Consider the following 24,630-nt stretch of genomic DNA (forward strand, 5'->3'; position numbering starts at 1 on the left):
TGGACACGGGTGCTGAAGATGAAAACGCAGGCTCCTGTGCTTCCATAACAAGTGCTCATACCCACTGAGCGGTCCCCCCCCCCCCCGCCCCTCATTATGACATTGTGACATTTTCAGACACACTTATCATGTTCTTTGATCATATACAGCTCTGCCATTTCATTAACCTCCGTCATGGAACAGTGTCCCTAAGACAAGCGCCCTTACCCCAAGCTCAGACATCTTCCTAGTTTAAATAAGGCTGGAAAACCTCCTGAGTCATAAGAGTGTGCAGGCACCCCACAGCTTTCACCTTTCTGTTCCTTGCCTGCAGCGATGCTATCTTAGAAATCAAAGCTTTGGGCAAGGCCCAACAGCAGCAGCAGAGGAATTAGATAAAAATGAGAACAATAGCGCTCAGGAGGCAGAGGCAGGCAGATCTCCATGAGTTCGAGGCCAGCCTGGGGTACGGAGCGCATTCCAGGACAGCCAGGGCGACACAGAGAAACCCTGTCTCAGCCAAAGGAGTGACAGCAATAACAGTTAGGAGTTTTCCCTTGACAAGTGGATTTCACAGACAAGTAAAGCACCCAGACTTTTCCCTTAAAATGCAAAAGGTTATAATAATGCTTTTCAAAGTAAAGGTTAAGCTGTGCTTAATCAGAACATATTGATTCATTATTTTAAACACGGTGACATTTATTCAGTGGTGTAGCCACTAAAAACCTGCCCTTGCTTCAGTAAATAACCTCCCACTCACGATCAGGAAAGAAACTCTAAATTCAGTGGGGCCCTGCGGGAAAGGAAGACATGAACGCAGGAAGGGGGTGTGACTCCTTGGGAACAACACCAGCAGGAGATGGAGGAAGAAGGGAGTGGGGGAGGGGTGTGAAAGTGACAAAACTTCACAGCATAAACATATGAAGCTGTCCAACAGTTTTTAAAAAATAATGACAAAAACACAGCCGAGACTGCTATATTAAAACATTACTAATTGAGCTTGTCCAACTGCTGCGTATTTCTGAGAGTTCCATGGGTACTTCTTGGGCTTAACACACGTCACAGAACTTTGATACTTCTCGTCCGTGATAAAGAAAAAGGATTCTACAGTCGCCTTCCTCTATGGCAGTGGTTCTCAACCTGAGGGTGGCGACCCCTTTGCAAGGGGAGGGGCGTGTCGAAGGACCCTTTCACAGGGCTCACCTGAGACCACCCTGCATGTGAGATATTTACATAACAATTCATAACAGTAACAAGATTGCAGTTATGAAGTTTTATGTCTGGGGGTCACTCCACCCTGAGGAACAGTATGAAAGGGCTGCAGCATCTGGGTTCACATCTGCTGCCTAAACAGCTGGACATGCTTCCCAGAAGCCTTTGCATTCAAAAAAGAAATTGTGGCTTTTTACCCAAAAGTAAGAAGTGCTCTTGAACTGAACACTAATTAATTTGCCTTCAGATATGTGAATGACCGTTCTTCTAAGATAATTTCCCCAAAGCTTACCAAAACTCTTTCTAGCATGTTTTCTCCGAAAACAAAGTCGGAAGTGCAGCTTCTAAAAGAACACTTGTCTTCCTTGGGTCGGCATCTGTGAAAAAGAAATACGCAGTTGGTGTTTTAAATTTGTGAATGAAGCTACTTAAGCCTTAGCTGGCAAAATAATCAGGTAGTTTAATATGTTTATATAAAACATAAACAGACTGCTTTGTTCATGTGAAATGTATGAGAAGTGACCCGCAGGGGTACAATTCAGAATATTGTTGCTGACTGTTACATCACTGGAGTTGACCTGTACGGATGACCTCGTGCTGTTCACTGTTCGGGCTACATGTTCAGCAGGAGGGCTGCGCGGCCCTCGCCTTGCTAAGTGGCCAGTGCTGCTTTTAGCAGCCCGAGATCTTCAGAGTGCCTCACCAATTATTCTTGAGTGTGCGTTGTCTTATTTCTTCCACTCCAAGAAATTTTATTTTTATATTAAAATCGTTTTGCATGATCAGAAAACCAGACATGTAGCCCCCTCTTTGTGGATGGATGCACTTTGTAGGTGAGCGCATCCCCATGACCTCACGCCTCTTAGGCTGGATGCGGCCTGCTGGCGTGAGCCAACCTTTGTCCGCCACCACTTTCAGTGATCTCAGATAAAATATTCCTTCGCCGCCAGCAATTCTAAGGAACCCTAACTTTTCACTTAACAGATGCATACTGCTTTCCTTTTAGCTATACAATCAATGCCAATTAACCATAGTAATTAGGAAGAGGGGGAAAGGACATCAAAGAAAAAGGAAGATCAATAACAAGGTAGCTAGGGCCTGAAGTTTAGTCATATCCTTTTGAAATATTCCGACGTAGGCCCATGAGGTAATTAATGCAGCGCAGTATCGTTACAATGAGGGTCGTTATGATACCTCAGCGAAGCAGCCGAGGATGATGAAGAGCCTTCTAAACTAACACTCTTATAAAACGTGCTTCCAAGCGAGAATCTTGTCAATGCACTCTACGCTGTCAGACAATCCCAGGGGTATGAGCAGTTGAAATGGCCACAGAGAAGAAAGAATAAAGCGAAACACCCAGGCTTTCTCATTGGGTTGAACGTCCCTAATCAGAGAGTCGAACATACAGAATCCTCCCAACTCTGAGACATACCAAGCACTGATGGGATGTCGGCAGGGACCAATTCCTGGCCTCCAAAACGGGCCAGAGGCAAAACCCGTTCAGAGATACTGTATACATTACATTCAGATTAAGTACCCAAGATGCAGATGCATGTAAAGCTGTGTGCATGAATCTTAGTTAGATTTGGTCCCATCGCCAAGATTATTACTTACATTATATGTCTTCAAATATTACAAAAATCTAAACAATAAATCGGAAACACTTTGGCAAAGTAACACACAAGCTATATTTGTTCTTTTACCCCGGGGTTGTCGCTGAGCCGTGCAGATCAGGAGATGGCTGGACTGAACTTCTGGCACCTGGTAAATTTTCACTTAGTAAACTAGAGTTCGCTTCAGAAATCTGAAAAAGAAAGAAGGGAAGAGAAGAGAAGAAAAGAGAAGAGAAGAGAAGAGAAGAGAAGAGAAGAGAAGAGAAGAGAAACTCAATCTGAAAATTCATTGGCATCTCCTGTCTGCAGCCACACGGGTTAGGCTTCCTGTGGCCAGATGCCCCTCCCCCAGCCCTGCACTGTGCCTTGGCTCTCCGCGCTCTACAGTGCTCAGGACACTTTGAACTTCTGCCGCCCACAGTTTCCAGGTAAGCTGACTGACAGAACCGAGAGAACTCACTCAAGTCTTAACGGCAAAACGGACGGGACGTTCTGTACAATTTCTGATTCCGGAGACTATGGACTTCATTACAACATACACGCTTTACCTATTTTACCCATTTGTGCTTTTTATTTTTGTATTATTAAGGGGTTCTTTTCAGGACTATGTAGTTTCTAGAAATAGACGAAGAACTCCACCATCACAGTGTGAGAGGAAATTCGGCTCATGTCTTCATTGCGGTGTTTTCCTCGGGTAATGGAGCCAGTTGAAACTGGTTTTGTGTGCGTACATCATGTGCACGGCCTATCTCAGTTCTCAGAGCTGGAGTGAGTCCAGCTATAGAGAGCTCATCTGGCCCAGTGCACTAGGGTTTTTCGACACCTCTCTTTCCCAGTTGGGATTCGCAAATGTGTTCTGGCTGTAGGCTCATATTTTCAAAGACAGGCAAATTCTGTTTCCACTTGAATATGTATTCAATAAAAGTATTACTATTTCCCTCTTATAGCTGAAACTTAAAAGCTGACAAATGTCAACAAAAGAAAGTATGCTTCGGTTATCTAAGGTACAGGTATATGCCAATGGCCTTGTTATTCAAAAAATGTATGTTTCAGTCTACATGATGGTTTTCGCTCTCTGTTGTTAAGTAGTTTTGTTATAGTATATTTGGTTTGATTTATACACAGAAGTGGATACTGTCTGTAGGATGTAAGTGTGTCTTTAAATATGTGTCAGGAAAGCAGAGGGAGCACTGTTTGGGAAAGGAAAGGGACCAACAGGAAAGGAGGAGGAAGGAGGGAAGACGGGGAAAGCGAGATGCTGTGCGTGCATGGAGATGCCATGGAGATGCCATGCGTCCCGGTATCCTGTATGCTAAACAGGAGGAATTTACTTTTTAGGAGCCAGTGATCAAAGCCAGGGCCTTATGCTTCCAAGGCAAGGGCTCTGCCACTGGGCCAAATCCTCAACCTTGTAAATGGCAAATTTTAAAATATTTCTTTTACTTTTGAGATGAGAGTATAATCACATCCCCTCCCCCCCGCTCTCTCTCCTCCCGTCACGTCCTCCCATAATGCTGCTCTTTGCTCTCCTTCACATCCACAGCTTCTCTTTTCACTAGTTGTTGTTACACACACACACACACACACACACACACACACACACACACACACACACACACGTATGCATGTATCACTACAACCTGCTCGGGCTGTATAACGTTGCTTACGTGTGTATGTCTTCTGTCTCACCAACATGACTGCCTAAACATTAGCTGAACAAAGACATCAGCGATACGTCACGCTGAACTAGACCAGCATAGGAAGTGAGGAGAGAAAGCCAACTAGGCCTACACAGAGAACTCCAGACAACTAAAGATGCTGAGAGCTGAAGAAATAGCCCTCCTCGGGGAAGAACATGCCAATTGCTTATCTAGTCTCAAAAGGAAAAAAATTTTAAAGACTTTAAGAAACAGGGCTACCAAAGTCTATATTTTCATTAAACTTTTACATTAAGATGATAACCTATTTTGATTTGTAGTTCTTTAATTATGCATGACAGTTAATATTTTTGCCAAAATTTAACAGGGTGGACACGAATTGATCTAGTTTTGATATGTGTCAATAAGGAATGTATGATAATGACTCTAAGTCAGGTGCAGTGGCGCACACCTCTAATCCCAGCAATCAGGAGGCAGAGGCAGGTGGATCTCTGTGAGTTCTAGGCCAGCCTGGTCTACAAAGTAAGTCCAGGACAGCTAAGGCTACACAGAGAAAGCCTGTAACCAAAAACCAAACCAAACCAACCAGACAAAAAAAAAAAGAGAATGATTCTATAAAATTCACTTAGGGTTAAGTTTTATATTTTCTACAAGTTACATACATTTAGTCAAGCTTGAGCCATAGATTTTAATAAATTATGTGTCTCTGGAGCTTCAAAGTTGACCATGAAACAGAAAACTCAATAATAGGCACATCCAGTTGGGCTTCTCACTAACTAGAGATAATCTCTACTCATTAGATCTTTAAATTATGAAGTAGTTGCGAACCAGAGCTGGAAATTTTCTGTTTCATAATTTAGGCAGAAAATACAAAATAAAAGCAATAAATAATGAAATGCAGTCATGAGGATCTGAGTTCCCCAGGAAGCCAGGTGCAGTGGCATTTATAGTCCCAGGGCTGATGTCAGCCAGGTAGCCTAATTGTCAAACTCTGGGTCAATGTGGGGGCCCTGTCTCAAAAAGCAAGGTGGGGGGACTTATGGGGGCCACACTCAAGGTTCTTCTCTGGCCTGAAAATGAACCCATGCACCCACACAGATGAGATTTATAAAGGCCATGAAAGGAAGAAATATCACTATACTTTGGGTGTCATAACATATAATAAAAATTTGGTCTATACTTACAGTGTATGTACACCATTGTAAAAATGTGTATGATGTTTCAATAATTAGTCAACTTTTCCTTACAAAATTTAAGACTAATTTAATACTATTCTCCTCAACATTCCTAAATAGATAAAAGTAATTGCAGATAATATTTAATGAAAATGTTTAGTAATATGCTAATCTAAAATTAACACCACATCTTACTTTATTAACCACTTATTATCAGCCATGCATAATAGTTAAATTATTATTAAACTTCACAATGGGCCTCACAAAGTCATATCTGACAAGAAGAGAGTTTAGTGGCCTAACAATTTTAGAAGATGCTGACCAAGTTCCACTCCCTTTTTTCATTGGTAGGCTTCTGATTTGGATAAGCTGGGCAAAAGCAAGCCAGTGGAAAAACCTCAAGAGTTTGAAACAAATGGCTGATGGAATAACTCAAATTCCAACCACCTAGGTTGTATCTCATTCCTTCTGGGTACCAGCCATAGCTGCAGCCACAGAGCATTCTGGAATCCTGCGTCTGCATGCCCCAACAGAAAGACCATCGCCTTAGGAGAGCTTGTAGGGAGAGATTCAGACCTTCCTTCCCGTGTTTAGAACCTGTCAAGCTTCCGTCCCGCATCCCCTGTTACTCTGCGTATGGAGTCTTGGCTGCTATTATCCATGACGGTGCGTCGGCTGTGACCTGAACGGGCAACGCCTCACAGGATGATGTTAGACAGCTGGGGATGCAGATCCCCTTCATTATCTGACTAAGGATTCTGGCCCTGCCCATCTCAGAGCTTCTCCGAGTTTCGCATTGTCAGCATCCTGGCGTTTGTTGGCGAGTTCCTATGGCCTCCTGCACAGCTTTTCCATCTGAGTGACAGCAACCATAAAATCCGGCCAGGAAACCCTCTCCGATTTAATAAGATCACCAAGAGCATTTGAGTGTAGCACCTACCTCAGGGGATTTTCTTACCCTGTATGTGGTATTTTCCTTAATTTTGCAGGATTTCAACACACTGGACCCAAATGCTGTGCCTACTTTTTCGCAGCTTTGAGCCTGTGGCGGTTGCAGAATGGCGGGTCTTAAAACACGAACCGAATGTCTCCCAGGGGGACCTCGAAAGAGCAGAATGGAAAGATCGGTTCAATTTAGTGAAATACCCCCTTGTCCCTGTTTCTAATATGATGCTTTAAAAACTATCACAACTAAGTTTTTAGTGACTAACAAAGGTCAGCGTAGCCCGTGAACTGACTGCAACTCACTTTTTGCCTAGCTTTTTGAAAATTAAGTGTTTCTTTTGAATATATAACTTGTCTAACCAAATATTTTTATCCTTCATGTTTTGTCACTTTGTCCTACAAACCCCCAACATCACACACACACACACACACACACACACACACACACACACACACACACACACAGAAACACAGACACACACACCACGTGCACGCACGTACGCATGTGTGTGCACAGAAGCTAAATCTATTTTCCTAAGCTATTTAGAAAAACAGCGTTCTGTCTATGTAAATTCTATCTCTTTTCTAAATGTGCCTCCCTTGACTCTTTTGGTTTCCACCATCTGAGCTTCCTTGCTGTTTCCTAAAGTGTCCTTCCTCTCCATGAGGCTGCTCAGCCCCATGTGCCTGACCTTCAGGCCAGCCTCAACGGCATGGCATTTTCCTCTCCTCTTCTCCAGGCAGCTTGCTGAGGTTATACAGATTTCCTGTCCTGATGTTCTTCTAAGGTCTAACACAATTTCCCTTATACCTCAGTAAGTGAGTAAGTGACTGAGTGAGTGAGTGAGTGAGTGAGTGAGTGAACAAATAAATAATAGACGGTGAGATGTAGAATTTCTGGAACTCTTGAAACTTAAAATTCATACCTTGCTCCACGTTGCTCATGCCATCATTCCTTTGAAGCAGATGTGATGTCATAAAAACATTGTTTTTCCTCACTATAAGAAAAAAAAAAACCTTTAAAGTCTGTGTCAAAGCTTACATTTTGTAGGAAAGGTATGCTCGGAGATCACCAGTAGATGTCGCTATTGGCACTAACACTACTAGAAAGTAGTGTTCATTGGAGGCCTGGTCCTATTGAATGGGATTGCCAAGTGAGTTCTTCTTCTTATTTATGTTCAGTTCTCAAAAGCCTAAAATGATTGATAGAAAGGGTAATCTTATTTATAATCATTAGTGTGTCCTAATAAATTTTGCAGACTTCAACCACTGAAGTGATCATGAATCCTGTGTACTTATATATACTGCTTATAAAATGCTCCAGATATATTAACTAACTCTTCACACCCTTTATAATGATTAGAAGATGGCAATTATGCCGATTCATTTGCTTTTTGTTTTCTGTTCTCTTAGCTAGAGCCACTTTGGAAGAGGGAATTCTAATTGAGAAACTACCTAGATAGGATAGCCTTTATGCAAGTCTGTGGAGGCATTTTTTTAATTAGTGACTGATGTGGGAGGGTCCAACACACTATGGGCAGTGCCACCCTTCGGCAGGTGATCTGGGTTCTGGAAGATCAAGCTGAGCATGCCGTGGAGAGTCAGCCAGGAAGCAGCGCACCTCCATGGTCTCTGCTTTGGCTCCTGCCGTCAGGTTCCTGCCCTGACTTCCCTTCGTGGTGGACTATAAACTGCAAGGAAGAATAAACCCCTTCCTATGCTAAGCTGGCATCTCTCACTGTTTTGTTACAGTAACAAGCACTAAACTAGGACAACAGTGATGCCAGACTGTTTGCCTCTAGGTGTGTTGCTGGGTATGACTCGTCATGGTTGCAAACAGAGGATTTCTGTACTTTCCAAAGGGCAGGAGTTGCCTTCATATGGCAGCAGTCACGCATCTAACTAATGGAGATGACAACAGAATAAGCATCACTTCTTTAGGGCTTTCTTCACTACGTCATCTCAGGAATGTTGGGATGGAATTGCTGCTCTAGCCAAAGTTGGGTTTAGTAGTCATTATCTTTATTACTTGAAACAAACAACAATGTATATACGTATTATTATACATGTATATAAATGGGACCATTTTCCCATTTCCAACACCATTTATGATCCTGCACATCATAAAGTAGAAATGCTGCTTACTGGTTTGTGTCCTCCGATTTGTTCATCCTTTGTGTAATCTGAATTTTTGAGATGACGTAGTGATCTAGATAAAGTAAAGCTATCCCTTTGCTTTACGCAGGAATGTAGTGAAATAGAATGTCCTTACCACCATTTCTCTTATACAGCTTGCCATGTGGGTTTGGAGAGTCTGTGGAGCTAAGAAGTGTCTCTTCTGTGACTGGAAAGTGTCTGATGCACTGTTGCTCAGTTGTGATTGTAATTATTGTTCTTAATATGAGTTCATTGGTTTGAAAGCTCTGCAGCTCTTGGGTAGAGGACAACCAATCAGAAAGAAATAATATAAAAGACAGATGATAGGTAGATAGATGATAGATAGATAGATAGACAGACAGACAGACAGATGGAAAATAGAATTTCATAGTCATAAACAATGGAAAATGCAGTTGATCGTTCAGAACAAATAAAAGCAGCCAAGAATATAAGGCATTGTTTAATGTGGAGATAGTGCCAATCATTTTAGTGTGATAAACATTTCATAATGATAAAACCATCTTACTGGGCAAAGTATTATGAATTCCAAGTAAAGAAAAACAATATTTTCATTAGTAAAATCTCTAACAAAATCAGAGCCTAAGCCTTAGAATATGACTCAAAAGCAGAGTTATATTTTGACTACTATATAAGCTATATGTGTGGACAATATGAAATAAAAAAATGAACCAAGCCATTTTTTTCTGTAGATCTGCCTCCCATAAAGTAATGATTATGGAATAAGGGCTGTAAGACCTATTGTGAAGAGAATTCCTGAAGACCTACAATATAAAAACAAGGCAAACTAAATCCCCAACTGACTTAGCATGCCATGACAGAATTCTTCCTTCAATATAGGTATCTGTTTATTTCATATATGAAGTCCCAAAACACACCAAATTCAAACTTTCTGTCAAAAATAAATGACACTGCCTGGAATTGTGGAATAGTGCATACTTAACTACAGCTTGTCTCTCATCTATTAGCATCTTATGATGCCTGAGAAAGAAAATTCATCAGTGATCAGAGTGATTTCTGGGACATCAGGTATCAGGATTGAGGTTTCAGGAGTCCATAATTACCTGGCCCGGAGGGAGGAAAGGTTGGGACATCAGTAAATGACGAAGACCTCAGGCGTGTCTGGGATGAGGCTGGTACTAAAAGCAGATTGCAAACGCAGGTCATTAAGGAAGTGGGGCTTTTGTCTAGTTTGACTGGGATTCTAGTGTTCGGGGGGGGGGAGGGGGGGAATTTAGATCTCCAACTGGAACTATTTTTTGTGTGTTTTTATCAAACAAACCAAAGATTGCCTTTGATGGTCATAAATTAACTTTATTTCCATCCAACTCAGTAAATATTCCTTGAATGCTGACTATGTATTAGACAAAAATGCCACCTGTGAACTCATAGTCAGTGGAGACGTATGTGCATAAATTGCACATATCTCTGCCAAGCCCCCAAAAGCAGTAAAAACCCAGTAGGCAGAGGAGCAATGGGATGTGTTGATGTACAGATGGGCAAACTGTGTTTCAATCAACTCAGAATATAGCATATAATAGAATTCTTTTTAATATACCAGCATGTCTCTGTGCTGTAGGTGCTTACCTTTAAATGGCCAGTTGGAAAGGGTTTTTTATTAAAAAAAAATAATTTCAAATTCAAAATAGTAGTAAAAACTATACCCACCTCCTAGAGACTGAGCATCTGTGGTATGAAGTGTGACGGATGAAGAGCGCACACGCTTTCTGGAGGAACCACTGAATTCTGAAAGAAATGCAACAGGAACGGTAACGTTGTTAACAATAGCACACAGTGTGGAGGGAGGCTCAACCCTCTGTGTATGTAGACCATCATGTTGCAGCATGCTGACTCTTGAAGCCCCCGGTGTTAAATACTAAGGATGGCCGCGTGACTATAGACCGGCAGACACGTCACATTAGAGAGGAGCAGGTAGAAATGAGTCTTCTGCAGGGAACTGTATACACTGTCTGAAGTTCTGCAGAAAATCATGGAGCCTATTCGTTCATGTCACTGTTCTTGGGTAACTGCCTGTCATCTTTCATACCAAAGGCCAATCCACGTGCACACTTTAAAACAAGGAAAACCATTAAGTGTCACAGAGTCGGTGCCACAAGCCTAGATGCTCAGTCCTTGCTTTTCTTATATAAAGGCCGGGGCTTGGGGGTTTGCAATGCAGAATGGAACACATTACCGTGCTCAGCTTCTTCACCCAGGCTGTCTTCTGCAGGTCTCTGAAAAGGCACAAAACTCTCAGTGAAAGCTGAGTATTTGCTGTCTCTGTATCAATTTTCCACCCTGCCACCGTATAAGAGAATTTTCAGGAGCCAGAGCTAGCTCTTCGGCTCACAAGGACAAAGCAACACCACAGTTTAACTAAGAACATGTTAACAGAGAAGGCTAGCCCAGTGGTCACAGATCTCAATGTCTATGAAATAATTTCTGAAAAATTGCTTAAAATACAGATTGCTTCTGAGGCACCTGCTCTCAGGATTCTGCAGTGGGGGTTCTGGAGTTTCCTTTCCTTTCCTTTCCTTTTCCAAGACAGAGTTCCTATGTGTTGCCTTGGCTGTCCTGGACTTTGTAGACTAGAGCTGGCCTCGAACTCATAGAGATCCACCTGCCTCTGCCTCCTCGAGTGCTGGAGTTACTTCAAATAAGCACATTACCTTAGGTAAGACATTTTACTCACACTTTCTGCCAGTGGAAAAGAACAAGATGAGCTCACGCAGCTCCCACAGCTTAGTATCACCGCCTCCTTAAGTATTATTTGTCAAAGCCAAAATAGCTTGATCTTACCTTAAAACCATGTTCTCCTTTCTCGAAAACAAATATTGGTTGAGCAATGACGTATTTTTCTGTAACAGAAAAGGAAAGAACAGTCAAGCAATCAACACACACCGACATCTCTAATGCCATCTGACAACACTTGAGGAGATCTTTTTTGGTTTTGCATGTTTCCTTGCTGTAGTGATTTGAATGTCAATAGTCCCCACAGACTCACATATTTGAGTATTTGGTCGCAGTTGGTGGAAATCTTTGGGAAGGGTTAGGAGATGTGGCCTTGTTAGAGGAGGTGTGTCACGAGGGGGTGGGCTTTGAGGTTTCAAAAGCACAGGTCAGCTCAGTCTCTCTGTCTCTGTCTCTGTCTCTCTGTCTCTGTTTCTCTCTCTCTCTCCTCTCTCTACCTGCCAATCAGTATATGAGTTCTCAACTACTACTACAACATGATGTTTGCCTGCCTGCCACCATGGCCCCAACTATGATGATCATGTCTAACTTCCTGGAACTGGAAACAAGCCCCCAATTAACTGCTTTCCCTTGTAACTTCCCTTAGTCATGGGGTCTCCTCACAGCAATAGGAACTTTAACCAAGGGAGTGGGTGTTGAGGTTTCAAGAGAATAGTGCCATTCCTAGCCCTCCCTTCCTCCCTTGTTGGCTCTGTTTCTTAACAATTAAACTTTATTATACAAGCCAACTAGCTTACACAAGAAGGAAAAAAGGTTAAAGGGACAAAAGAGTGAACCTTCCGGTATCCGTTCCACGGGACGGGTCCTTAGGTGTCTCTCTGGCCTGCGTGCTGGTCCAGCCTGTTTGCTGCTCCCCATGCGCTCAAGCCCGGGCTGAACTTGTTGTTCTCTCCTCCCCACCTGCCTGAGTCACGTGGGAAGGGTGGTCTCCTTCTCCCATTGAGGGTCAATTAGGAAAACAATAGCCCAGGTGGGGTTCCCAGGTCTGCTTTCTAAATTCCAGGCCCAGGATGGCTCTACTCAGTCTGTCACAAGGTATTCATGGGGTGCCCCAAGGGTAAAGCCCGCCAAGATTGCTTCCACTTGTGACAAAGCTTAATCTTTCCCACACTCCCGCCCTCCCTCCCGCCCTCCCTGCAGGTGTGGACCAAGGTGTGAACTCTCAGCTATTCTTTGTTCTACCATCATGGCCTCTAACCTGAAACCATTAGCCAAATGAAATGCTTTCTTTTACAAATTACCATGATCATGATGTTTTATCACAGCAACAGAAAAGTAGCTGCTACACTTATCTTTGGGTAAAATCTAAACTATTTCCAATGGATACATTTAATAACAGAAATAATATTTGAGGAAAGCGTTATTAGTATTTTGTAAGGAGGAGGAGAATCTTTTTAAAGACACATGCTTGGGTTGTAGGTTCAAGTCAGAGCACTGTAAGGCAACAACAAAGCCATGCTGTGAGAGTTTTAAAAATATGTAATTGCCTGCCTTTAGAATCTCATCAAGACAGTACTTAACAAAGCTTTAGGAATAAAGATTCCAATGGGTAATAAATCTCATCTGAGAATAGTTCAATTTGCATTGTACCTTAAAGTTTAAGCAGCTGGGCATAGAGAAACTTGCTTACATCTCACCTCGTAGGAGGCAAGAGGACTATGAAGTCATTATCAGCATATTGCCTTGGCATGCAGTTAGTATGCCTAGATGCACAAATTCATATCCTTGTGCCTAACAAAGCTCCATCTGAGGGACCTGGAGAATGGAGACTCTGCCTCAAAGCAAATCAACCAGCCAACAAGCAGAAGAGGCAGACACATACCACCCCCACCCATAACAAAACAACCCAAGCTCATATTCCCTTCACTGGGACTGTCATATACTAACTTGTGTTTGCAATATTTAGGTTAAAGATCAGTCTTTCACAATATTACAAAGTACATAAAACTGTGCATGCCTTATTCATCTTTCCTCTTACTATTTTCTTCATCCTTCTTTATTTCTTCCTTCCTTCCTTTCTTCCTTCCTTCCTTCCCTCCCTCCTTCCTTCCTTCCTTCCTTCCTTCCTTTCTTCCTTCCTTCCTTCCCTCCCTCCTTCCTTTCTTCCTTCCTTCCTTCCTTCCTTCCTTCCTTCCTTCGCCTTTTTAGTACTGGCAACTACTGAACCCAAGGTCTTGTGAGGTCTGGGCAAGCAATCAGCCACTCACCCTTTTTACATTTTATTTTGAGACAGAGTCTCAATATGTTGCCTGGGACGGCCTTGAGTTTGCCTTTTCCTTACTCCACTCTCCAGCAGCCAGGAGTAAATCCTGCAGGAACTAACCTGGCTTCTTTTAATTTTTCCATCTTAGGCAAAAGTTAAAGGAAGAGACAAAGGAGAAGAGAGCTGTTCTTTAAAATACACTGGAATGAAAACAGTTTTAAAGGGATGTAGAGGTGGCTCAGAGGTTAAGAGAACTGGCTGCTCTTACAAAGGTCCTGAGTTCAATTCCCAGCAACCACATGGTGGCTCACAACCATCTATAATGAGATCTGGTGCCCTCATCTGGCATGCAAGTATACATGCAGGCAGAACACTGAATACATAATAAATAAATAAATAAATAAATAAATAAATAAATCTTAAAATTCTATTTTTCGAAGAAGAAGAAGAAGAAGAAGAGAAAGAAAGAAAGAAAGAAAGAAAGAAAGAAAATTTAAAATATCAGCATTCCACAAACATTAGGGAGTACTGTGTAGGAGTTACAACTTGGCCCTGGGCATAAGGAGCATAGAGCTACAATGTAGCTACTGGCATCTGGAAGTGTTCAAAGGTTTGCTGGCCATGTCTTTTGTGGAACTTCTTCCCTCTGCTTTGGTTTCCTCATCTAAACAAACATGAAGATTATACCAGCACTTATCTCATAGAGATTATGTGAAAATTAAATAGGACTTATAGACATGATTACCTAGATTTTTAATATAACAAAGAGAAGTCTTAAAAAAGAAATCTGGCATAGAGGTACATGCCTGTAAATCCAGCTTGTGGTAAAATAAACTGGAGAATCATACATTTAAGACCATCCTGACTTCAGAACAGGCTGGAACCACATGATGAGAAATTGCCTCAGAGGGGAGGAAATCAGAGGGGGAGAGAAGAAAGAAGGGAAGGAAGAAGAAAGGAGGAAAGTTAAATATCTGCGCAGCCTAGATGGACACCCTAAAACCTAGAGCTGGCCTTGGAAATGTCTAGTCAGTGTTCTATTGCCATGAAGAGCCAGCATGGCCACACAACTCTTACAAAAGAAAGCTTTTATTTGGGCCCTCCTTACAGTTTCAGAGATATAACCCATTACTGTCACGGCAAGAAGCATGGTGCCCTGCAGGCAGACTTGGTGCTAGAGAGGTAGCAGAGTCTGTATCTGCAGACAGCAGGAAGCAACAGACACTGGGCCTCCCTTGGGCTTTTGAACCGTCAAAGCCAACCCCCAGTGACGCACTTCCTGTAGCACAGCCACACCTCCTAGTTCTTTCAAGTAGCAGCACTCCCTGGTGACCAAACAGTCAGATCTAGGAGCCTATAGGTGCCATTTACATGCAAACCACCACACTAACTGATGACAATACACTGTTAACAGCCTAAGTCAAACATCAGTTCGCATCAATCTCCTTTGGGCAGTCATTATGGATGTGCTGTCAGCGGTGTGCTCTGATGCACTAATTCGCATCCCTGAGCCAAATAAATAAAGCTCCACTTGAAGAAATTTGAGAAGCTGTCACACAATCACACTGTACACACTCCAGAAAGGAAACTCCATTCCCCATGGTCACATCCTGCAAGATAAGTGTCTAAAAGTCCACCACACCCACTTTAGTAATTCCCCAGGAGCCAATTGAACCAGAATAACTTCTTTTTCCATCCTACTGGATACACTGTTCAGTTCTTATGTAGAGGCTTTTCCTACCATCTTCCCTGAGAACCAAACGACTCCCCACCATGGGGGGAGTGTCATCCAGTCACGCCAGCCATGCAGTACTGTCATTCTCCTCATATGAAACTTATGTTAATCCTTTATTCTTTTATAAAATAAAGTCCCTTCTCAGAAATTGCATTAGATTTGAGCTATGAGATTCCATGGTGATTGAACAGAAAGAGTTTCAGAGAATACGCTGTCGACACTTAAGAATTAGAATAATAAATAGCAGTCGTATGAAGTAGCCTTGTGACATTTGTCGTCAAAACAGTATGATTTCCTCTAATCCTAGAAAAACAAAACATTGACTTCCCCTCTATCAAAACATACAACTGAAAATAAGTGATAACCTCACATTGTAGCATTAAAGAGGTTACTACAAAGAGGGCTTGAGTTTGGAGGAAATATTGTAAAATAAAATGGTCACAATATTTGTTAATTCAGCAAACAATGAGTGTTTTGTTTTGTTTTTTGTTTTATTTATTTATTTATTTGCCTTTTGTTTGTTTTTTTGCCAGGATTGTGCTGGGAGCTAGAGATTTGTGGCCTTTAAAAAGCTGTCCTAGTGTTGGTGCAGCCATCTTCCTTACTTGACACTACCTAGTACATGGATCTTAACACAGACTGTCTTCACACTTTTCCCTCCACCTATGTCCTTTCCTGGTCTAAGCAATTTTATTGGTTCTGTGAGAGACTCTATGCATTTATCAACTCAATGGCTTTGAAGTAGGATGACCGGGCAGGAGGATTTGCAACTAAAACATAGCTTTAAAATCATATTTTTAAAACTTAGTGTTTTCTTTCTGTTCACGGTATTAATGAACCCACTTATTCTGCTGAGTGGTATTGAGAGGTGATGATATATAAGCATTTTTAAGACACGGAGTTTGTGGTGAAGCACTTCATCAAAATGGGAATGGCAAAGCCAATCCGCTCATCACACGTCCTGAGAGAAATAGAAACCGTGTAGTTGGAGTCCCACGACCGCCATAAGGGACAAACCTCATCAACTCTGTCCATCCATTAGACCTTACCTCTAAGGTTCTGCAACCCATAATAGTGCATCCCAGACCAAGCCACTGACCTATCTGCAATAGGAAATAATCAAGATCCAAGCATTGGCATGTATCCAGGACAGGTCGGCTACTTTTAATTATGTTCTGAATGGATGCTGTGCACAATCCAGCACCATGCCAAGGAAAAGAATCTATATAAAATAATATCTTTTTTAATGTTGTTGATTGATCATATGTACACGCACACTTTCTACTCCCTTTGGAAGTCGGAACTCACTCACAATTCATTTAAGAGCTTCAAGTAGGGCTGGAGAGATGGCTCAGAGGTTAAGGGTACTGGCTGTTCTTCCAGAGGTCCTGACTTCAATTCCCAGAAACCATATGGTGGCTCACAACCATCTATAATGTGATCTGGTGCCCTCTTCTGGCCTGCTAGTGTACATGCAGGCACAGCACTTGTATGCAAGACAAACAAACAAATAAGAGCTTCAAGTAGTTGTGGGGTGGCGTGGGGGCCACAGAGTCAAGGGAAACTGAAGAGGAATATTTGGAAGCTGGAAAATAGAAAGATAAATGGTACCTGATTTAGCAGACCAGGGAAGCTGAACTGCAAGTTCAGGATAGCAATGGGGATGTGGAAAGCAGCCTGGTGCACTATGCCCAAGTATTCTATCAAATACAGATAGAAACAAGGGCTTCTAGAAGAATGGTGAAGTGTGGTGTGGCTCAAGATGGTTAGAGCTTGTGTGCACTGGCAGCAAAGAAACTCATTTTTCCTACTCATGGCCTATCAGAAACCCGCAGTCTTCACCTTGACTTGGGACACCCATCCAAATCCCCAAGGCAAAAGTTCAGCTCAGTGCTACGTGCACATGCATTGGCACAGCTTTTCAGGGTCTTCGTGTGCTTGTGGCAGTGTTTACAACAAATACACAGCTTATCTGTTATTTTAATACATTCCATAATTTCCCTATTTAAAAAAATTAGGGTGAGTTATAAAGGTTTTTTCCTCTACTTTTAGTTTCCATATATTTAGTTGACACCCAATCTGTCAAATATACCTATTTAAACTAAAAAAAAGTATCTAGGGAGTTTGTAATTGAGTCATCTTAGAGAAAGGGGCTTTGAGGGTATCCACTGTAAGCAAAGCAAGAGACCAAGAGTGAGTCAACTTTAGGCCTGACTGAGAGCCTGGAGACCCTCAGGTCCCTGCTGCTTAGCTACCCCACCTAGAAACAGCACTCTGCCTGCTGCAGCCTGGTGGTTGAGGGAATATAGAAACTGAGTTCTTTGTATCAGCCAGAACCAAGCTACCCTAGCCAGGGTTGTGAAACCACGCATGCACAAGCCTTGCAGGGCCGAGTGTTGGGGGTGGGGTGGGGTGGTGACGGCCACCGACTCCGGAGAGGGGCAGCCCTGCCAAGTGTGTCCCTTCTAATTGGCACCAGGATTGGAATTCTCCTCCTGCATTGCGACCCTGGCAGGCTCTGCGTGTCTTCTCCCTTTCCTCCTGCGTCTCCCACGTGTCGGTGCCACATTTTCTTCTCTGATTTCTTCTCCTCGGGCATTCTCTGTTCTCTAGCACTTTCCTTTGTGCCCCTGTTCTCTTCTGTCGGTGGCAGAGCTTGAGGACAGTCCACGACCTGTTGTCTGGTTTGGCTGGTTGTTTTTTTAATTCTCAATCCTCCCCACATTCCATGTATCCCAGAGGCTTGACTTTAACAACTACTACTCCCCCTGCCTTTTCCTTTCCTGAGAGCTGGATTACAGGCATGCACCACCTAGTGGTGTGTGTGTGTGTGTGTGTGTGTGTGTGTGTGTGTGTGTGTGTGTCCACCCACGCCCGCATGTGTTAAGGTTATAATGAGGACTGAAGGCAGTTAATTATTCAACCCTTTTAAAAACAAGCAGAATCTCTGTGTCTAACACCTATCTCCCCGTCCTCATCCTCTGTGTATGCACAGATCTCCCTGCACACCCAGACATGACATCTCTATGTGAACCTGGAGCAGCGCATCAAGTGACAAGTTGCACGGGCGGTCGACACTCATTTGAACTCGGATTTCTCTCCCCCTCCTCTGGGTCCTGAGCTGCCGGCGGTAGCCGCGCTACTTTGTGGTACTTTTGGTGAAAGCAGATCACCGCTCCCCAAAATAGGACTGTGTTTTCGCTCACCTCCTTATTCTTATCCCGAGCTTTCTTCTGCCTTCTCCCCCTTTCTTTTAAAACAGTCTAATATCAATATGGTTCTGTATTCAAGCTGTGACAAGAAATACTCTTAGAAATTCTTGCTCCTCGAAATGTGGTCCTTTGGCTCGTGAGATAGCTTAGTGAGTTGATGCTTGCCGCTCAAAGGTCTGAGTTTGGATCCTGAGGACTCAAAGCCTCTTGTGATCCCCTCCACTCCTCTGACAAGATGAGAGACAGACACAAGATAGTTCTTGGATGACTGTGGGCCAGCTAGCAGGATGTATGTAGCAGTGAACCACAAAAGACCCGATGGGAAGCAAGGATCAACACTTGAGCCCTTCTTCTGACCCCCATGTGCACATACATGCATGTGCACACTCTACAAAAGCATCATACACACATGAACACGCATAAAAAGATGTGGTGGAGATAAGCCACCAGCAGTGACCTGAGTATAGTAATTGCAGACTATGAGTTAAAATCTATACTTTACATACTCCCTTGTGAGCAAGTCATTCAAGAAGTCTTGAAGAACACCAGATTTCTTTCACTCAAGGTCAAATCACAAAGATATCAGTAGAGTAACTCTGCAGTGAGTAACTCTGCAGGACATGCTGAGAATGCTGGCAATTAGTGGCGAAATGATGCCATTCACACTGTGATTGATTAGGATTCAGTATAAATTCACAGGCCTCTCTAATCAATTTAAAATAAATCTCTATGCTAAGGATATTGAAATATCACTATTATATTGAAACTAGTCATTCAGATATGCAGGATGTCCTCTGACATGTAGAAGTTTGCTGCTTTAAAAGCATGCTTGGAATCTACCAATTTTTATGAAAAAAAATGCCATAGCATGAAATTATTAAACGTTAATTAAAATGTTTCTGCAAAATTAGCCTGGAGGCACACATTTCACCAAAAGCATTTGTCACTGTTCTAAGATTCTTCAAAAGGAATTCAAAACATTTTAATTCTCAAGTGTGAAAAAGGATCACATCTTTAGGGGAAAAAAAATAGATAAATCATAGCAGCTGACCTCGGTTACTGCATGGAACCCTGAAAAGTGTTTTTTCATTTGTTTGTTTGTTCATTTGATTTTAGAAAAAATGATTTAGAAACACTGTTTCCCTTCTTTAGCGACTAAGTCATTTTTAGAAAATGATTTTAGAAAAAACAAAATCCAGAACTTTATTTTAAATCTCCTGAAGGCGTTCTGAGAACGAAGCCCCAGAAGATGGAATCGGTGCCAACTCACACGTGAATCATGAATCACAAACATTAGACGTTCTACCATGTTTCTAGTCTTGCAAGGGGGAAGACTGAAATGCACACAGAGTGAACTAAGCAGCAACGTGTCCGTGACAGCGTTTTAAAAAATCCCTCCATAGATGAAGATGGCGGGGCCACTGAGTCTCATACCGCTATTTTGTACGACTGCACAGGCTTGTTTCTGTTTTCTGGCATGCTGTGCTCTGTCTTGAATGCAGAAGGACAGGACCCCAGAGTGAGCCAAGCAGTCTGCACAGCGGCTTTCCAGGCTGACTCACAAATCGGCAGTTTGGTGAGGGGCCAGGCTTCAGCCTTCTCATCCCTGCTGACGGTATGAGCTATCCGTGTATTGTAAATACCAGCTGACTGTAAGACATACGCGAATATGATAAATAAAGGGAGGAAACCCTTTCTCCTGTCTAATTCTGCAACTTTAAACACCACTTTCCATTTTTACTAGAAAAGGAGTTGTCAGCTGCCAAACTGTAGGAAACGTAGCATTCTTAGTTTGAATGCATTTCTGAGAAGTACATACTGGAGAAAAGCGGGTGAAGAACACTGTTTCCCTTCTTTAGCGACTAAGTCATTTTTAGAAAATGACTCATTTCACAGTAGGAAACTGGACAAGAGACAACTCTGTGTCACATTGAATACAACCAGCACCACCCCAGGCCAGCCTAGCTCATACTGTTGGCAAACTTGTTTGCTTTTCATGCTGACAGAGTTCAAAAGAGCCATCCGTGTAAGTTCCCGGAGATCCACAGCCCCTTCCTCATTGGTTTGTACTTGGGTTTAGATAGAGACAGAGGCCAGTTTTGAAAAACAGCCCCACGAGAACAGAGAGATGTCTTATTTGTATAAGAGGCATCAGATGGTGTCCAGTGCAGAGCTGGCCGTGGGTCTGGAAGTATCCTATACCCTTGCAAGCTCCTCCATGTTGTGTGTGCCTTCACCCCAGCCACCACTCCAAACTGTGCAGCTCAGCTACGACAAGCCATCTGTGCCCATGGCTGCAGTCAGTGACTTAGCTCCACTTTACAACCTGGAGATCTGAAACAGCAATGATCCAATGATTGGACAGGGACCGGGAGAAACCAAATGCTACTGTTCTATTAAAGAAATGTAGGGATAAAAATGACTCCTAAAGGTAGTTCCAAGATGGCGGCGCCCAGCAAGCACTGTATCTGATCTACTGCATGGAGACCAGGGACTTGAAAGGAGCCACAGACTGCTAAATCCAGAGAACTTTAGGTGAGTGGGGTCCCGCACAGCGCAGACCACCGACAGGCCTGACCCTGGGTCAAGTAACAGACCACGGAGGTTCGGAACTCACTCTCCGGACACTCAAACGGAACCCACCTGGGGGCTGCAGCTAGCAGATAAAGCCCGAAATCAGTGTGTGGGTTGGTACCGGAAGTCACAGGGAAACAGGGGAAGCTGCCCGTGGCCCCATCCACCCGCCCCACACAAATTTGCTGAGGACCACGCACAGCGTAGAAACACAGGCAACTGGGTCCACTTAGCTCAGAGAGAGCGCGCGCAACCCGCAGGTTAGAATGGCTCAAGTTGGAACTGAACTCGGGGTATTGAGCTGCTTGGGTCCACCTAGTTCAGGGTGAGCAGCGTGCAGCCTGCAGGGGCCAAACCAGGCCCACTTTGAAACAGAGAGCAGGGGACAGAGCCTGTAGATGCGAGCAGTTAAAAGCCAGCTTGGACACTTCATACAGCCCTGGCAGGATGTCCCACAGGGCAAGGTCCACCTAGCTCAGAGAGTGCATGCACAACCTGCGGGGCCAAATCGGGCCCACATTGGATCAGAGTGCAGGGGACAGAGCCTGTGGATCCCAGCAGTTAGAACCCAACTTGGACACTTCACACAGTCCCTGCAGGATCTCCCACAGGGCTGGACCCACCTAGCTTAGAGAGAGCACACACAACCTGCTGGGCAAAAGGGCCCAAGTTAGAGCTGGAATCAGGGTACTGAGCCTGCAGATCCAAGCAGTTAGAACCAAACTTGAACACTTCACACAGCCCCAGCATGATCTCCCACACTCTCGGGAGAGGCCGGACACCCCTGAGGAGTCTATACGCTGGTCTAAAAGGTGCCCATAGCTCAATGGGTCTGAGCTGGGTGAGGTCTGGTCTACAGGGCCATAGGAAGTGCAGGCAACTGGGAGCAACTTGCCGAGCTAGAGCTTGACAGTCTTGATCTGAGACCCCATAACAGCTGGCCTGAATCACAACACTAACATGAAAGGGACCAGTCAGAATGCTACCTCTGCTCACCCAGCCCAGAGCATAAAGTGTAGAGCAAAGTCTCTAGGATTAGAAACTAGGTCACCTACCTGTTTCAGGGGAAAAACCTCCCTGATCCCCACAGGCAAGAGCATGCAACCTATAATCATTCACCAAGTACCCACTTTCAACAACCAGTGAAGGACACCAGAAGCCACATCCCTTTAACAAAAACATCAAAATGTCTAAAGGACAGCATAAGAACGCAAACAACAAAAACAAAACAGATCAGCACCTCCAGATCCCAGCTATCCCAAAGTAAACAAGCCAGAGAACCCAAACACAATTGAAATACAAGAAAACGACCTCAAGTCCTTAGTAAGGAAGATGGTAATGGAAGAAACTATTGAAATCTGTAAACAATTGCAGGAAGATGCAACCAAGAGTCATATAGAGAGGCACTGGAAGAACTTCAGGAACATACAAACAGACAGATGAAGGAAATCAGTAAAACACGTCAATATCTCAAGACAAAAGTGGACTCTATGATAAAGGAACACACAGAAGAAAAACGTGACTGAGAGGTCTTAGAGAAGAAAGCAACCAACAAAGAGATGACCTTCTCTAACAGAATCCAAGAAATGGAGGAACGAATTTTGGGACTTGAAAATATAATCATAGAACTCGAAACAACCATCAAAGACAACGCTAAATCCGAAAAGTTACTGGTACAGAACATCCAAGAAATCAAGGACACCATGAAAAGAAGGAACCTGAGAATAATAGGCATTGAGGAAAGAGAAGACTTCCGATTCCATGGCCCAGAAAATATCTTCAACAAAATCATAGAAGAAAAATTTTACAATCTGAAGAAAGAGATGCATATGAACATACAAGAGGCCTACAACACACCAAATAGAATAGACCAGAAAAGAAAATCTTCCCACACATAATAATAAAAACACAAAATATACAGAACAAAGAAAAAATATTAAAAGCTGCAAGGGAAAAAGGCAGAGTAACATATAATGGCAAGCCTATAGAATTACACCATCTGTCTTCTCAGCTGAGACCATGAAAGCCAGAAGTGCCTGGACAGAGGTCCTGCAAACCCTAAGAGAACACAGATGCCAGGGTAAACTACTATACCCAGCAAAATTATCAATAACCATTGATGGAGAAAACAAAATATTCCATTACAGAAAGAAATTCAAACAATATCTATCCATGAATCCAGCATTACAGAAGGTACTAGAAGGAAAGCTCCACCATACAGGGATGAGCTACAATCAAAACTACACAGGAAATTGATAACTATACCATGACAAAATCACAACCTCACAAATTCTCGCTGTAACAAACATCAAAATGAAGGGACTTAACAGTCACTGGTCATTAATATCTCTCAACATCAATGGACTAAATTTGCCAATAAAAAGATACAGACTAACTGAATGGATGCACAAACAAGACCCAACATTCTTCTGCATCCAAGAAACACATCTCACCCACAAGGACAGCCATTACCTCAGGGTAAAAGTCTGGAAAAATATTTCAAGCTAATAGTCACAAGAAGCTAGCTGGTGTAGCCATTCTAATATCCAATAAAATAGACTTTCAACCAAAATTAATTAAAAGGGTCGAGGAAGGACACTTTATACTCATCAAGGGTAAAATCAACCAAGATGACATCACAATTCTGAACATCTATGCTGCCAATACAAGAGCACTCACATTTGTAAAAGAATTATTAACAAAGCTTAAACCACTCATCAATCCGCACACATTAATAGTGGGAGACCTCAATAATCCATTTTCACTGAAGGATAGGTCATTGAAACAGAAACTAAGCCAAGAAATAACATCACTAACCAACACCATGAATCAAATGGATCTAACAGATGTTTACAGAACTTTCCACCCAAACACAAAGAACTATACTTTCTTCTTAGCACTCCATGGAACCTTCTCCAAAATTGATGACATAGTAGGTCACAAAGCAAGCCTCAACAGATACAAGAAGATTGAAATAATACCTTGTATCTTATCAGATCACCATGGTCTAAGGCTGGACTTCAACAACAACAGAAATAACAAAAAGCCAACTCACACATGGAAACTAAACAACTTTCTACTTAATGACACCTGGGTCAGGGAAGAAATAAAGGAAGAAATAAAGGACTTTTTGAAATTCAATGGAAAGGAAGGAACAATATACCCAAATTTGTGGGACACATTGAAAACAGTGCAAAGAGGAAAATTCATAGCACTCAGTGCCTTGAGAAAGAAATTGGAAACATCCCACATAAGCAACTTAATGACACATCTGGAAGCCCTAGAAAAAAAGAAACAGAAATACCCAAGAGGAGTAGACTTCTGGAAATAATCAAACTCAGGGCTGAAATCAATAAATTAGAAACAAAAAGAACAATTCAAAGAATCAACGAAACCAG

General features: G+C 42.8%; 1 protein-coding gene across 4 annotated transcripts in view; it reads right to left on the bottom strand.

Annotated features, from left to right (window-relative positions):
- RANBP3L (RAN binding protein 3 like) overlaps nucleotides 1-24,630 on the bottom strand; it is a 55,459-nt gene that overhangs the window by 10,188 nt on the left and 20,641 nt on the right. For 2 of the 4 annotated variants that reach the window (XM_084781456.1, XM_084781455.1), the window contains exons 3-10: nucleotides 11,557-11,615; nucleotides 10,952-10,991; nucleotides 10,426-10,503; nucleotides 9,822-9,896; nucleotides 7,509-7,580; nucleotides 6,596-6,738; nucleotides 2,895-2,995; nucleotides 1,484-1,568 (exon numbers count right to left, since the gene is read on the bottom strand). In XM_084781456.1, the coding sequence (XP_084637582.1) occupies nucleotides 1,484-1,568; nucleotides 2,895-2,995; nucleotides 6,596-6,738; nucleotides 7,509-7,580; nucleotides 9,822-9,896; nucleotides 10,426-10,503; nucleotides 10,952-10,991; nucleotides 11,557-11,615 (653 nt within the window). Of the gene's footprint in view, nucleotides 1-1,483; nucleotides 1,569-2,894; nucleotides 2,996-6,595; nucleotides 6,739-7,508; nucleotides 7,581-9,821; nucleotides 9,897-10,425; nucleotides 10,504-10,951; nucleotides 10,992-11,556; nucleotides 11,616-12,284; nucleotides 12,382-24,630 lie in introns of those variants that run through there. The other 2 variants (XM_084781457.1, XM_084781458.1) reach the window with 2 other exon arrangements.

The sequence above is a fragment of the Acomys minous genome (genome assembly GCF_964271855.1).
Source record: "Acomys minous genome assembly, chromosome: 5".
Lineage (NCBI taxonomy): Eukaryota > Metazoa > Chordata > Mammalia > Rodentia > Muridae > Acomys > Acomys minous.